The 15,490-nt window shown below is 36.2% G+C and overlaps 1 protein-coding gene across 1 annotated transcript in view; it reads left to right on the top strand.

The window, feature by feature from the left end:
* The window catches only part of SLC41A2 (solute carrier family 41 member 2), a 57,074-nt gene that overhangs the window by 16,444 nt on the left and 25,140 nt on the right, over positions 1 to 15,490 (top strand). The window contains exons 4-8 of the mRNA XM_030455033.1: positions 1,305 to 1,376; positions 3,634 to 3,778; positions 5,528 to 5,674; positions 13,763 to 13,910; positions 14,458 to 14,537. Of these exons, the coding sequence (XP_030310893.1) occupies positions 1,305 to 1,376; positions 3,634 to 3,778; positions 5,528 to 5,674; positions 13,763 to 13,910; positions 14,458 to 14,537 (592 nt within the window). The remainder of the gene's footprint in view (positions 1 to 1,304; positions 1,377 to 3,633; positions 3,779 to 5,527; positions 5,675 to 13,762; positions 13,911 to 14,457; positions 14,538 to 15,490) is intronic.

The raw sequence follows: 15,490 nt of genomic DNA on the forward strand, positions 1-15,490 counted from the left end.
TATGTAATTTGGCAGCAGATCACTTTTAGGCTAGATTAAGGATTTTGCAAGTTCACTGTTTTAGCAGGTATTTCTGGATATTCTTCACAAAGAAAGAATGAACCTCCCCATGACCTGCCATTTTGTTCATTTGGACTGTATATTTAAGAAGGATGCAAAGGAGATTCTTATCTGCCCTTCCGTAAAGATTGCTGTAATACTTAAGTTTAATGCATGTATGCATGCAGCTTTGACTGTACTTTGAACACTGTAAAATATTTATAGTGTAGATTGAGATAAAGTGCCCTCTTATTTCTATGTTTTTAAGTTAGTGTTTCTCATCATACTTTGCTCCTCACGAGTCACTCCTGTCACAAAATGGGACAGAGTGGAAAAATGGAAGTAAAACAAACCAGAAAAAGATTTCAAAAGGGAAAAAATGCGTTAAGGCTTTCTGTGTTTTGATAAATACATTATCTTAAAGATCAGTATTGTGTGGGGAAAGAAAACCACTAAAAATTATGCTTAACATGTAAAAAAAATCGTTCAGTTCTCTCAAAAAGGAAGTTATGTTAAAAATAGGCATACTGCAGTGGTTTGTGCTGTTTTTCAGATCTTGTCCTCTAACACTAAAAAATAAGTACAAGTAGGAAATACATTATAAACGAGTATTTATGTACTTTTTAATGTCTTAAAAGAATTGATCTGCTGTGTTTCCAGCTACTACCTTAGGACTAGACTTACTTCATTTACAGAATCGTAAGACTCTAGCTGTGCTGTATAAATAAATAGTTGGAATATTGAACAGTATTAGATGAGGTTTCTGATTTTACTTAAGCACTTGCAGTTTCTCTATGCATGTAGTTTCACTGCAATCCATTAACACACTTGCCTGAGAGTGTGTGTGTCCACACCCACATGTATCTACACATTTTTCTGTTGGCTCATAGGATTTAAGGGCCATAGAAACCAGTTCAGTCTAAAATGTCTGAAGACTGATACGTTTCCCTTCCAGCCACTGATCTAATTGCTGGTGGTGCTTGGACATTCCTGGAATGTAAGATGACTGGTGTATCTTGCACAGTAAGCCAGTATTAAGCAAGTTTCTACAGAAACTCCATCAAGTTCAGCTGCTTTTGCATACGTACTGTCAGTGTAATTTAAAATCAACAACAAAATATAGCTTGGTTTTAACTTGCTCTTGAAATGCCTGTCTTTTTTTTGTATGAGTTGAATTATTTGTAGGTTTCTGCCTTGTTAGTGGCTTTTCAAGTAATACAATTTAAAATCCAAATGTCTGAAATTATTTTTTTATTTTTTTTCAGGTAAATATTGGAAAAATGGATTCTCCTATTGAGAAATGGAATTTAATAATTGGCAATTTGGCCTTAAAACAGGTAAATATAATGGAATTTCTTGATTAAGTCATGTAAGCTAGTGAGGTTATTTAAAAAGTACATCACAAGCATTGGTAAGTAGAGAGATGGACATTATTAACTTTAGACTAGGTCTTTGACACTGTTTTATACTTAACATGCTATGTTTGCATGAATTTTTATTTTCTTTCTTAGCAGTATAGTTCTTCTCTAGAACAAATGAGCTTATATTTATCAGAAGAAGAGGTAGAGTGTTCTTTGTGACTGTACCAAGGGAACTTCTTTTTTAATTTTTCTGAGAGAGAATCTGAGGATGATTAGAGAGATGTTTCAGATGTGTCAAAACCTGTAGCGGGAGGAGCCATTCTTGCTCCTGAAGCTCGACGAGCTGCTGGTCTCTTCCAGGACTCCAGCCACCACACAGCACTTCCAGGGTAGAAGTGTAGCAGGAAGAGCCTTTCTTTCTCCAGAGGCTCGACGAGCTGCTGGCCTCTCCATGCCTCGCACCAGAGTGAGCTGAGGTCTGCTCTGTGGGTGTGTGTCCCACCTTTATTGGCCCCCTGGTAATAGGGGGCCTGCCCTAACCAGGCACAGGTGGACTCACACCCACTCCTTGGCAACTTGAGGCACCTGGTTTATCTTGTTTCTCTACATTTCCCCCCCCCCCCCTTTTTTTTTTTTTTTTTTTCTCTTACAGCAAAGCTTTCCCGGTTTGCCCTAGCTTACAAACATTTTAACACTGATTAGAGGATACACTTATACAGGATTTAGACATATAACATAACACTGATTACAGGATTTTTACACATGGGATTTATTACACAAAAATACACTTATAACTTACGGGATTTAACCCTAGCTTCTCAGGCAACCGTTCAATGTCAGCCCAGGCAATTTTTCACAAAGTCTCTACCTTTCCGACTTAAGTTGTTCTTCTCCCTCCTGTATCTGCTCTTCTCTTGGCTTCCCTCTGCTCAGGGGCTTCCAAAGAGAGAATCCTTATCTTGGCTTCCCTTTGCTCAGGGGTTTCCAAAGAGATTTCTGGTTCCTCCTGGGTTTCTGGTTCCTCCATGGGATTCCATACCATGGGATTCCATCCTCCTGGCTTCCCTCTGCTCAGGGGTTTCCAAAGAGCTTGCTGGTTCCTCATGGGATTACGGGATTTAACCCTTCCTCATGGGATTCCATACACGGGTTTTAACCCTCATGGGATTCCATCCTCCTGGCTTCCCTCTGCTCAGGGGTTTCCAAAGAGAGAATCCTTATCTTGGCTTCCCTCTGCTCAGGGGTTTCCAATCCAAAGAGCTTGCTGGTCATATCTTTCAGGGAGAGTGTTAGCCCAGGCATTTTTTCAAATCAGGGATAATGTTCCTGTTGCCAGCTCCTCACACTGCTGCTTCTTTAGATGTCTGTATGCTGCCCGCATTCTCCACCAAATGTAGCGGGAGGAGCCATTCTTGCTCCTGAAGCTCGATGAGCTCCTGGTCTCTTCCAGGACTCCAGCCACCACACAGCGCTTCCAGGGTAGAAGTGTAGCGGGAAGAGCCTTTCTTGCTCCTGAGGCTCAACAAGCTGCTGGCCTCTCCATGCCTCGCACCAGAGTGAGCTGAGGTCTGCTCTGTGGGTGTGTGTCCCACCTTTATTGGCCCCCTGGTAATAGGGGGCCTGCCCTAACCAGGCACAGGTGGACTCACACCCACTCCTTGGCAACTTGAGGCACCTGGTTTATCTTGTTTCTCTACAAAAACCTTTTAAATTTGACCTCTCAAATGTTTTCATTACTGCATTTGAATTGGATTCAGTGTTTAAAGTATGTGATAGTCATTTCGGATGATAAAAAAATATTGTAAATAACTGGTTCATTTGAAGGAAGGAGTGTTTATTCTCCAAAACTATTTCTTGTGATTAGGATGCATTTCATGTTAATATGATACATTACAACATTCTCAGAAAATCCATGTTGTGTATGTGCTGTGACTTCACTGTTTTAAGTGGCTACAGGCATTTCAGCTTTGGCTCCTAGTAAATCCTCAGCTCTTTTCCCTGGTTTTACTCTTGCTATTTTTGAGTCTCAGAAATGTTGGTAAAGCCTTTTCTAGTGGCATAAAATTTTTCCTATTGGTCACCCAAGATTATAATCATCTCTCCAAAATGGTTGAGTATGGTCTCTATACACTTCGCAAGTAAATGTAGATACAAGGAAAGAAGAACAGGGAAAAAAAAAACCCGTAGTCCTTTTTAAGTTTTATCAGTTTTAAGAATTGTTCACCTTCTCCAGGTTCAGGCAACAGTAGTTGGTTTTCTGGCAGCAGTGGCAGCAGTTATATTGGGTTGGATTCCAGAGGGCAAATATCGCTTTGATCATTCAGTCCTTCTGTGCTCCAGCAGCGTGGCAACTGCCTTCATAGCTTCTCTTTTACAAGGTAAAAATATAAGATATAAAAATATTACTTTTTACAGTTATTTAGTTTTCTGTAGATGCTGAATGTGTATTATGTTGCTATTCCTTCACAATTTAAATCCAATAAGGTAATACATCCGAAACACAGCTGAGGATAGGACAACCTTTTGCAGTTTGCACATTTAATATGCAGACAAATAGGCCTGCATATTTCATTCCTCTTCTGTCGTTTTCTTTGAAGAAGTTTGATTTGTGTGACCTCCTGAGCATATCTAAAACAAAAAGTATGTTGTTTAGATTTTACTTAATATGATGAAGAACTTTTGTCCTCTGCTTTCTATATTCGTTATTGTACAAAATACATTTTTAGTACTAAACAGGTAGAGCCTATTTCTAATCAAGCTCAAGTGAGCTCAGATGTTAGCTCAGATGAATCCAAATTTCCTGGTTGCCAATATTGCTTCTTTGTTAGTTTGTGCTCTGCTTTGTATCTGAAATGAACAAATTGGCTCATTATGTGATGGGTTTGTGCCAAGTTCAAGTCCCCTTCTATGAAGAGTGCCAATGTCTGTCTGGAACCATGTGGCATGATGAATTTAATCTTCTTTTCCCAATTGTCAGGAAACAATTAACCATAAAAAACCATAGTTAATGGATATGAGGAGGAGAAAAAGTACCTCTAATTGTGACATTTTCTTAATGAAAAAACATAATCAAGTAGTCTTAATAACAGCAAGTCAAGTAAAATGTTTAACTCCATTTTTCTTTTTTTTCTTTTTTTAACTAATTTGATATGCTTGCTTATGTGAAAATTATGAAATTGCTAAAACTTTGCATGAAATTAAGAGCACACACTCTTTTTTTTTTTTGTGACCACAAAGCCATTGAGTTTGGTCATGCGCAGAATTAAGAGCAGCAAGAGAACTGGGGAACATGAATGCAAAATTTTCAGTTCTGTTGTATAATTTTGATGTGAAGAGAAACTTTTTTTTGTTTATTTTCTGGTGATGAGTCAGCACAGGAAATTACTCTCCAATCCTCATCTTCCAATCCTACAGGATCACTTCATTTCTCTCTTTTAAGAACTTAATGGAGTGTAATTCTTTAGGCAATTTCTCTGAAACTGAACTCCTAATGTAGCCTGCAACACATAATATTGCTAAAACACATAAAAATTATATTACTGATTTTACAAAAATTCTTTAGCATAAAGGATTGTGTACAGAGTTGAAGCTCTTATGTGTGTTAGATCATTAGAGGAAAATTAATGAAGCTATGCCAAAGAAGAGTGTTAATAACAATGTGAATTTTTTTTTTAGTAAACACTTTCATTGTGCAGGGAGTCCTCTTAAAAAGTTAGTGTTGCTTTCTGGAGGAAAAAAAAAAGAAACCAACATCTTCAAATTAAAATGCTTTAACTGTATAGCAAGCAACATTTTTATGTATTGTCTAGTTTTTAATCTACGATGTATCTTCACTTTTGGTGCTGTGTCCATGACTGGAAATCATGCACAGTATCAGATGCCAGCATATTTAATTTTATGTTTTTCTCAGCCTAGTGTAATTTAAATTTCAGTCAGCTAAAGTTAATAGAGTGTAGAAATTATACACTGCATATATTTATTTTCTTCAGGAAATGGCTGATTTTCAATTTCTATAGTGTTAATTCTAACCATAAGCAAAACAGTTCATTGTACAGGTGGTTCTTGATTTTTGTGTGTGAGTGCATACTGTATTTTATAAATATATAACCTTATTTTGTTGATTCTAGGAATAATAATGGTTGGAGTTATTGTTGGGTCAAAGAAGACTGGTATTAATCCTGACAATGTTGCCACTCCTATAGCAGCAAGTTTTGGAGATCTTATTACTCTTGCCATACTAGCATGGATAAGTCAGGGTCTTTATGCTTGCCTTGGTAAGTATGTTTCTAAGTGTATTTGTCTCCCTAGGAACCTCTTTTGGGTTAGGAGGGTGGGGAGAAGGCAGGGAGGGAGAGGTTTAGAAAAACTTCTTTTTATTTTGACTATTTTTTGCAGATGTTTATACTGTTGAATGATAAATCTTGGGATGCAGCATTATGCCATGATCTTTTTTAAGATTATAGAAGTCACTAACCACAACCATGTCACAAGCTACTAATATATGAAAGACTCTGACAGTGTCACAGTCAATCTACATGTGAATTAAAAAGTGTAGTTGGAAAATTTACTTTGCTTTCTTGGGGAGGCACAGAAGCTGTCTTCATCCAAGTTTTCTTCTAAATCTAAATTCCCAGAGCCCTCTTGAAGTGTTCTCTCCCTTTGCACTAAGGGAAAGCAGTTGAATTGACTGTCTTGATCTGCTGCTGAGAGTTCTGCTTTGAGCATTTTTTTTCTTTTTTGCCAGGGTGTGGTTTTAAACAACCTTCAAATATATCTTGAGCTGCAGCAATGGCCAGAAATCAAAATAACAGTAATTTAAGTATTTTGAGTAACAATAGCAAGTTTACACCACATACATTCAAAAACAGGATGCATAATTTTAAATAGATTTGTACTTTGCAATTGCTAAGACTTTTAAATGGTTTATGCAAAGACTGCTGTGAGTTTCCTTTTGATTCCTTTCCAGCTCCTAGTTCAGTACCTCCTTGTTTCCTCATCTTCCCTGCCTTCCAGTTCCAGCTTCCTCAGTTTGCTATCCCTTGTGTCCTTCCGTGTGATGATTCCATGTCTCCTTCCTCTTCCCTGCACCTGTGCTTGATTTCACCAGTTTTTCCTTCTGCTTTTCAGTAACCAAAGTAACCACTTCCAACTTCTCCAAATAACTCCCTGCTTTCTTCAGTTTTCATTTTGTCTTCTAAATTTGGTGACTACATCTCAAACACAGATCTACTAATTTAGCTATAGCTTTCTTCAGCACAGCAGTTCTGCCATGAAAGATGAAAAAGTGTAAAACTGCTCTGAACAGTAGGCAGTAAAAGAGAAGCCTTTGCTCATCACTGTCTGCAGAGGGCCCAGATCTAATCCTCCTTCATGTATGAATTCTGGCTTCTTGACAGTTTTTTACTATTTGCTCATCTTCCCACTAACAACTCTGAACAGGTGAATAACACAGAAGCAGCTCAAAACTATTTTTCATATGAATTATTTTTTTTTCCCATCTGCAGTTCTTCTCTTCTACTAGCTATTCACATGTTTCTATAGTCCTTTTGAAATTCTCTGATTTTTTAGGACCTGTACTGTCTAAATCCTACTCTCTTTAAAGAGCAGAATACTGAATTATCACAACATCACTATCACAACGTCTGATAAAAATGAATTTGTCAATAATTACTATTATTAGAAGCATACTCAGATGGTATCTGATGTAATGAAGTACTTGATTATAAACAAAGGAGGTGTGAGCCTGGAAAATTAGAATCAGGAAATAGAAAAGTCAGTCTTTCTTTTCCTGTATCTTCATCTTCCCCATAAACAAAAGCTGAAATATTTTCTCACAGGAGAATGTTCAGAAAAATGTTTAAAATTCAATTATTGCTGCAACTGATTCCCTCCACAGAAACTATTAAAAATGTATTATGTTTTAAAAGCCACAATTTGTAGATAATTATAGCTTAGTATACCACAGGTCAAATTTTGTGTTGTCCATAATTAATTTACTAGACATGGTGATATCATGACATATATTCTTTACATCTGTGCTCATTCTTCAGGCCTTTCAATGTAAAAATTTGAGCTGTTCTCTGTAGGTGTTACAACATTAGTCAGAAAATGAATCTAATAAGACTCAAGCTACCTTGGCATCACTTGCTATTGTGTTTACTAGTTTTCAACTGATGATTTCATATTTTCAGTGTCTTATTTTTCATATTTAGAAAGTGTTGATGTGATGTCAGTTTAAATGTGTCAGTGTGCAACAAAGCCTTTTAAAACATTTTCTGTATTTTGTTAAAACTTAAATTGTGTTATTTAACAACCATATTTAATTACTTTACATTATACACCAAATAACTTATTTCTCAAAAACTTTCTTTAGATACTTCTTTTAAGGAACTTTGTAGACTTACAATGAAAAGAAAAATCTTTTCCTTCCTTTATCATGATGAGAAGGCCAGAGAAGAAGTTTCTGTTCTCATTAAGTTTGGTGTCTCTACTTAGTGCTATGACTAAAAAATTAGAATAAAAAAATTAAAAAATCAAGGATAAAAGTTAGAATTAATTTCCTTAGAGAATGTTTATGTAGATTTAGTGCTTTGGCCAAAAGTCTTACTGGACTGGAACATTGGGTTATTCTGATTAAAACAGATTTCAGGTTCCAAAATTAGCATGTTTGATTGGAAGTCAGTTCAAAATTAGAGTTTATGCCAGTCAATGAAGTGCCAGGGAAGCTGGCACACCAGGTAGATGGAAAGGAGCTGGCTAGGAGAGGGTTAGCTGGGGTTATTGGCATATAGTAGCTATCTGGGTAGTTGTGCGGTGGGAAGAGATTGCCAAACCTGAGTTTACACTGAGATTAGATTTGGGATGAAGGTTATGGTTCAAAACTGTTCCAGTCAAGACTGTGTCCAATTTAAAGTCATTAATTTAGACTGCAGGCTGGAAATGTTAACTAGTAAGTATTTCAAATAAAGTTTCTTAGAAACTTAAGCCCCGTAGGTTAAATATAAGTTTGTTTTTTAAAATTTTGCTTTGTAAACTACACTGTAATAGTTATACCAGGGATTTTAATTTGTTTCCTAAATCTTCCCTTCTAATACTATCTTATTATGTATTTGCATTGTAATGCTCTCCATATAATTGCCTAAGTTGAAACCATGTGATTCAAAGACAGTAAACCATTATTACTGAGTCTTACTGTTTTTAAACAGCTTCCTCTGCTTCTTGACATTTGCTTTAAATCATGTCCAGAGGCAAAACTTAATTACATGTGGTGGTATTGTAGTAATAGTTGGATTTTAATAGTAGCTACATTTGTCATTTGTAGATTAACAACATATATTATTCTGTGACTGTATCTAATACTGCTTCCTCTGCTTTATATGTTACAGATAATGTTTCTTTTTTAAAAATGAGTAATAAATTACTGCTAATATTTCAGTTTCTCCTAAAACACACTTTAAAAAAAAAATCTAAAACAAATAAACAAAACCCACCCAATAAGATGGGGAAAGAAACCTGGCATTCTTTCTTCCTTTCACACATTTCCAGCAATTAATATATCTAGTTACAGATGGCCTAAGGTATCACAGGGCAATAAACAAAGAAATGGGGCCCAGTTTGAACTGATCATTTTGCTACCTTTACAGCTGTGATGGCCACTCAGATTTTAGTCAGCCACTGCAGCTGAAAACCAGATCCCACACATGGAGGATTGGAAGAATTAGGGCTTTCAAGTAGTCATCTAAGAGTTAATCACAAATTTCTTTCCATATGGTCTTCTGGTGATAAATATAATTATCTAGTTACTGCTGAAAAAGCTGCTTCTGCTCTTTTAATTTTTTTTTCAGATGTCTTTGTATTTCTTTCTCTTAGGAAACAGTGTCTTTCTAAAGTAAGAACATACCATAAAATAATTGGAAAGGTCTGATTTCCAAGATGCATGTATTTGAATTATGAAGTAGGAACAAGAAATAAAAATACAGAGTAGCTTCAGCTCAGGAGCGGTACAGAAGGTTGCGAATGGCAGGGAAGAAGCACGTAGAAAATGGTTGGGCAACAGGGTGAAAAAAAAAATCTAAAACTTTTTAACAAAATGTACGATTGGGATGTGGAACTTACTGACTGCCATGATGTATTAAGAGGACCAAAAGGATTTTAGAAAAATTTGGATAAATTAATCAGAGAAGGATCCACTGAGGAGTACTGAACAGAAAGTTGCAGACAGAAACTTGAGTGATGAAATCACTGAGGCAAACAGTAGCAGAAGCTTGGCAGAGCCCACTGAAAGAACCATCACTCTACACTTGTTTTATTTTCTTCTTTCTATAAGCCTGAATGAATTGCTGGCCACAGTCTAACACAGGATACTGGAGGAGATGAGACCTTTGGTCTCACATAGCGCAGATGTTCTTATGATTTTGGTTGAATCCCTGCTTTTTCAAAGGTAGATTAACAAACACAATGGAAACAGTATAAAGAGACCCAGGGTACAGGCTAGAAACGAAGAAGGTGGGATTCACCTCTGAACTGTATTCTGGATTAACTGTTATCTCCAATGATTTATTATCCTAACTGCTCAAATCTACTGAAACAAAAGTGTAACTTTCTGGCCCCTTTCTGCAAGGGAAGAATTGTTTTCAGACAACAAAACCAGAAGGTAGAAATTACGTACAAGCTGTCTGCTTGTCTATAACAGAGCTGTACACCTGTGCTCATAGTTTTGAAAGGATGCTCTAAAGGCATACCCAGAAGAGGCAGGAGAAAAGACTGCAGCATAGAGCCAACTGAAACATACTGTTTGGTCACCGTAATTTGTATAATTTTGTAAAAGTTTATCTGAGGGCTTTAAAAATAACAGCAGATCTATCAAACGTGGGGACGTAAGCAGGAAAATGTTGACAGTTCTTTCTGCCTCACCAACTTCAGAAGAGCTGCATCTGTGACTCGTTACATGGCTGGGAGAGCACTAGAGGGCTCCCTGGGACCATCGATGGCTCCGGTTCCTCCATCAGAACAAAAAGCGCAAAGAAAAAAGTTCTGTGCTTGGTTCCCAGGAGCTGGACCGGAGCTGAGTAGTTTCACAGGTTCTGTAGTTAACTGGCATCAATCGTAGCTTATTTTTTGTGGCAGGTTCTGTAATATAATTCGAAACTATTAATTGCTTCTATAGTTCTGTTTTGAATTCAACTTACTAGGCTGGCAGTAGAATTTGAAGCTTTGGTAGGGAGCTGCTGCCTTGCCCTGATTGTTACATTATCTTTGCCTTAAAAAACCTGGGGAGGGGGAATCTGAGTTGTCTGGTTTAAAGCTTATAAACAGATTAATACGTATGCCTTCCTCCCTCCTTCTTTTTCAACATGAAGGTGACTGGTGGACTATTTATTTGCTTAATTGTGTTTTCCTCTGGCACTTTATAACAGAATCCCACTAAAGTGTAAGTAGATTTTTGTGGCAGAAGGTTTTTTTAAAAAAGAGTTAAACTCCTTCTGTGTCTTGTGCTTGGAGATCCCCCACTCCTCAGAGCCCCTCGTGGCTCTTCTTTTCCATAAGAAACATATGACAGTGGGGTAGCTTCTATAATCCAGTTCATGTTCAACTTAGTGTAAAGGACTTGTATAAAACCTATTCTGTAAGTTCTCTCTGTACTTTTCTCCATGGTGAAATAAAAGCATTTATACATACTAAAATGTTGAATAAGGTCTCCCAAAATTGACTCCTCTCACTGCTGACTCAGAGGAGCAAAGCTAAACCACTGCCAACTAGTCTTGCAAGTCCTATCTTAGTGTGTAAAAAAACCCCCAAAACTAAAGCTTTGCACTTTGATTTTACTGGGACAAAGCACATGCTTACCCTCTTGTAAGTTCGTCGATCTTTTCCTTTGTTTGCTGTAAAAGTGACAGCTTGTGCCACTTTATGGATGCGTATTTCCTTTTTTCCCTGTAGCTGCTGTTAAGGACTGTAAAATATGTTGAATTCAACTAACAAAAGGTTTGATAATCAGCCGTGGATTAGTCTTGTATTCTAAGATTTGTAAAGCTACCCTTGGCTACTTGATGGCTTCTGAAATGCTTCTGTTCAACTGCAGATGTAAAGTGTATTTATTTTGGTTATAATTCATGGATCATACACTAATGAGACTGTCTTCTCATTTTTTAATATTTTTTAATTCTAAAGTTCTTACAAAAAATTTCTGTGACAAGGTGACATGTATATGTATATTTTATATTTTACATGCTTAATATAGTTATTATTTATTAAGTTACTGATTAAATGATTCTTGGTTAGTATTCATTGTTCATTTGCTGGATGGATTTCAATTTTATCTAAGTGCACCTTTATTTTTTCTTCCCTACTCACTTATTTTTAGTATTCTTTGTAATTCTTGGACTAAGTTCTTGGACTAACCCTCCAAGGTTGGAGACTGTTGCAGATAGTTAAATATGCTCCCTGTTCTCATGAATGCTTTCTAACAAGTTCTTCAGTTGTTAGTGGAATTAAAAAAGAAATTTATTGTAAAAGGTTTGCTTTTTTGAACTTGATTTTCTTGTGTTGGTAGAAGTCCTGTAGGAAAAGTACAGTGGGCTTATCATTGTTGTACAGGTGAAAGAATTTTAAAAATTAGTGATTAATTAGGGTAATGCTCACCATTGCATCTATATTTTGCAGTTCCATGTCTGCAACAGAGGCTACTTAATTACCAGCAGACTTCACATTTTAATAAAACTAGAAACCTCTCCAAAAATGTGACAAAGACTTGGAACTTATTTTGTGTCTTTTTATATTTTATGAACTGTACTACAGTAGAGCTATTCTCTCATTTGGACCTTTAAGTGCATGCTAATGCCTCACCTTCTTTCCATATTAGAGAAGAAAAAGAAGGGAGAAAGCAGAAGTAGCAGGGATACAGTATGATGTCTTTCCTGGGGGGAAAAAGACAAGAGAGATGTTTCAAAATTTTAAATAAGTAGCTGTAGAATGATGATGTCTTTCCACGTGACAAATTTTAGTGCACACAGGGATCTTTCTTCATTGCAAGTTGGGGGAAAGGTGTGTTTATCTGGGCAGTAAGTAGTTTAAGAACTTTACATCAGTACATTTTTTGTCTTTTGATTAAGTTTGATAAAACAGGGCTATAGTTATCAAATAAAGAAATCATATGTTGTGTGTACTCTTTTGAATAAGAACTCTTTACATTAGGCTCAACTCTGAGTTCACAGGAAGAGGAGAAAGGAAGAAGAGAAGGCACCACAAGAAAAGGAGATAATATCCTACAGAATGGGTAGATAAGGAAAAGAAAGCATTACTTCTCTTTCAGGCTTTGTCTCATTCTCATTCCAAAATCTTTCTACTAGCCCAGTGAAAGGTATCTTGCTATCTACTCTGCTAGCTTTGCTGCAGAGGTTGTTACCAGTCCATGCAGAAGGATAATAACTTCTATAAGCACTTCAAAACTCTTCAGGAGTTTAGACAGATTACATTGAATACATGACCACATTTCTCAGAAAATGAAAGATACCTAAAAGTGGAATGTTTGCATAGTTGAAAGGTGTGTGTGTGTGTGTGTGTGTGTGTGTGTATATACTTGCCATCAGGATAAATTTTCCATTATTTACCTCACTTTAGGCAGTCTTGGATCACTGTAATAGTTCCTGTGGATAGGCGTATAAAAACAAGTAGTCTGGAAACAAAAAAAAAGTTATTTCTGTGGAAGCACCCATTTGCTCTAGTAGCTGAGCTTTATGATGGTACTTGCTGGTATTTGCAGTTGTGTTCCTATGAAATATGATGCAATTCGGATGGATAGGTGCAAGCAGCATAATTGTGGCTATGAGTTTTCAGACTCACACTGTTTATAAAACAACTGAGCTACTGATACCTACTGATATGTCTCAATATTACACACTGTGCTTGCATCATTTCAGTTATGCTGTTTCTGGGAAGATTACCATATTAGCTGTGCTTTGGAAACAAGGGGGCATACATATGTTATGAATTTGTGTGTAAAAAACATGCATTTTCAATATATTAATTTTTTTTAAAGTAGATATGTTACAAAATAATATTTTATAATGCAGATCAGTCTTGCATTTCTATCATAAAGAATCACATAAAAATTGCCCTCAAAATTCCTGCTTTGCACAGATAGTTTTGTCTGAAAGGAGATGGGAGACTAACAGCAGATGTTAACCATCTTATTTAGTGCAATAGTTGAAAAATTAGTCATAGTAGTAAGAAAGACTATTAAAATTCCTCAGTTGCATGATGTAGATTATCATATGTTTTAGAATTTTAAATTGGGAAAAAACCCATAGGGATGTCTTGAAAGTAAAACAGTTTTGTTTTGTTCTTCTGTATTTTTATTTTAGAGAAATATTACTATGTATCTCCTTTGGTTGGTGCCTTTTTCTTGGCTCTGACTCCCATGGGGATTGTGATAGCTGCCAAACACCCAGCTACCAGAACTGTTCTCCATTCAGGATGGGAGCCTGTTATAACTGCTATGGTTATAAGCAGGTAAGTCCAGTTGCCTTGCTTCATCTTGACAGTCACCCTCTGTCTCTGGATATCTTATTTAAGTCTTGATTGTACATTTAAGGAGGTTCTAGAATGTTCATTGTGAATAAGCTTTAATTTCCCCCCAAAAAAAGAGGAAGTTGCAAGGTTAAGTCATAGGTGGAATAGGTGGGCAAGGCTGTGGCAGTCTCTGGCAGTGACCAAACTGAAGATGCTGTATCAAAGCATTAAGGAAATAATGAGCTACTCATCTCCTCCAGTCAAGACTGCACTCAGACCTAAGAGATTATTTAGTCAAATGAAAACCATGACTCCTAGAGGTGGAGTGATTCACTTGAATTCTATGAACTTTTTTTATACAAGTCAATTTTTATATATAAATAACTCTAGTGATGTTTGTCAGCAGTGAGATCGAGGGAATGGAGGTGGGGGGAAAGATGAACTGAGAAAAAACTTGTGGCTTAAAGATGTTATGAGATAGATTGCTAAATTTTGAAGTACTAATTAACTGCTTCTCGTCTTCTAAATATTGTACTTTGATTTTCAGTATTGGTGGCCTTATTCTGGACACAACTGTATCTGATCCTAACTTAGTTGGAATAGTTGTTTATACCCCAGTAATTAACGGTAAGACTGACAGAATTGTGTGCTCCTGAATATATCAAGTGTTACACAGTGGTTTGAGGAAAGTCTATTACAGTACATTTCATTTATGCTAATTAGTATCTGGTATATTAATTTCCAGTTTTGATTTTGATGCCAACTTCTGCTTAATTGAACACCTGAGGAGTGTTCTCTGATCTTATTTACTGCAATCATTAAAACGTATTTTATTAGTATTAGGACTATATATTTTATAAAGTATTAGGAATATGAGAATTAGCAACATAAAGTATGCATTAAGAAACTGAAAGTGTAAATGTTGTATCAGCATAGTAAACAACTTATCAAATACTATATCAAAAAAGTAGGGCTGAGGAAAATGTAGATTAAATTTTATTTCAAATGACTTTCTTACAAACATCCAAGGACAAGTTTTCAGAACAGTAATTTACTGTTTACATGTCATTACATAGATACAAGAACCAACAGGGATGCTACAGGCAAGTAAATAGATTTCTAGGAAAAATGTGTTGTATTTCCCATGCTTGGCGTGTACTTTTTCAGGTGTATTAGAATGTACTTGTGAAAATTTGGTGCTTATGTGTTCTATCTGCTAATAACAACAACAAGGTAAATTTATAGGTAATTAATATCTAATTAGACTTATGCACTATAAAAATGTTTTCTTTTCCTACAGTATCACGGTGTTGATACATATTTAGTTTACAATAATTATAATCACCAGATCTGTTCCCACTGTATTGCTACCTAGCTGTTCTTTTCCCTTTCTGGGTTTCTCCACTTTATTTCTTACATTATTTTAAACTTTTGTGTATTGTTGCTTTTTAAACGATTTCTCCAATTATGAAGATGATTCTAACTTCAAATTTTTGGCTTACAAAATGCTTTCGTCTTGACTTGCCCTTTGCAAATTCCATATGGGTATATTCTGTTCTGTTTTCTAAGCTATCAGTTTA

This window comes from Calypte anna, chromosome 1 (genome assembly GCF_003957555.1).
Source record: "Calypte anna isolate BGI_N300 chromosome 1, bCalAnn1_v1.p, whole genome shotgun sequence".
Classification (NCBI taxonomy): Eukaryota; Metazoa; Chordata; class Aves; order Apodiformes; family Trochilidae; genus Calypte; species Calypte anna.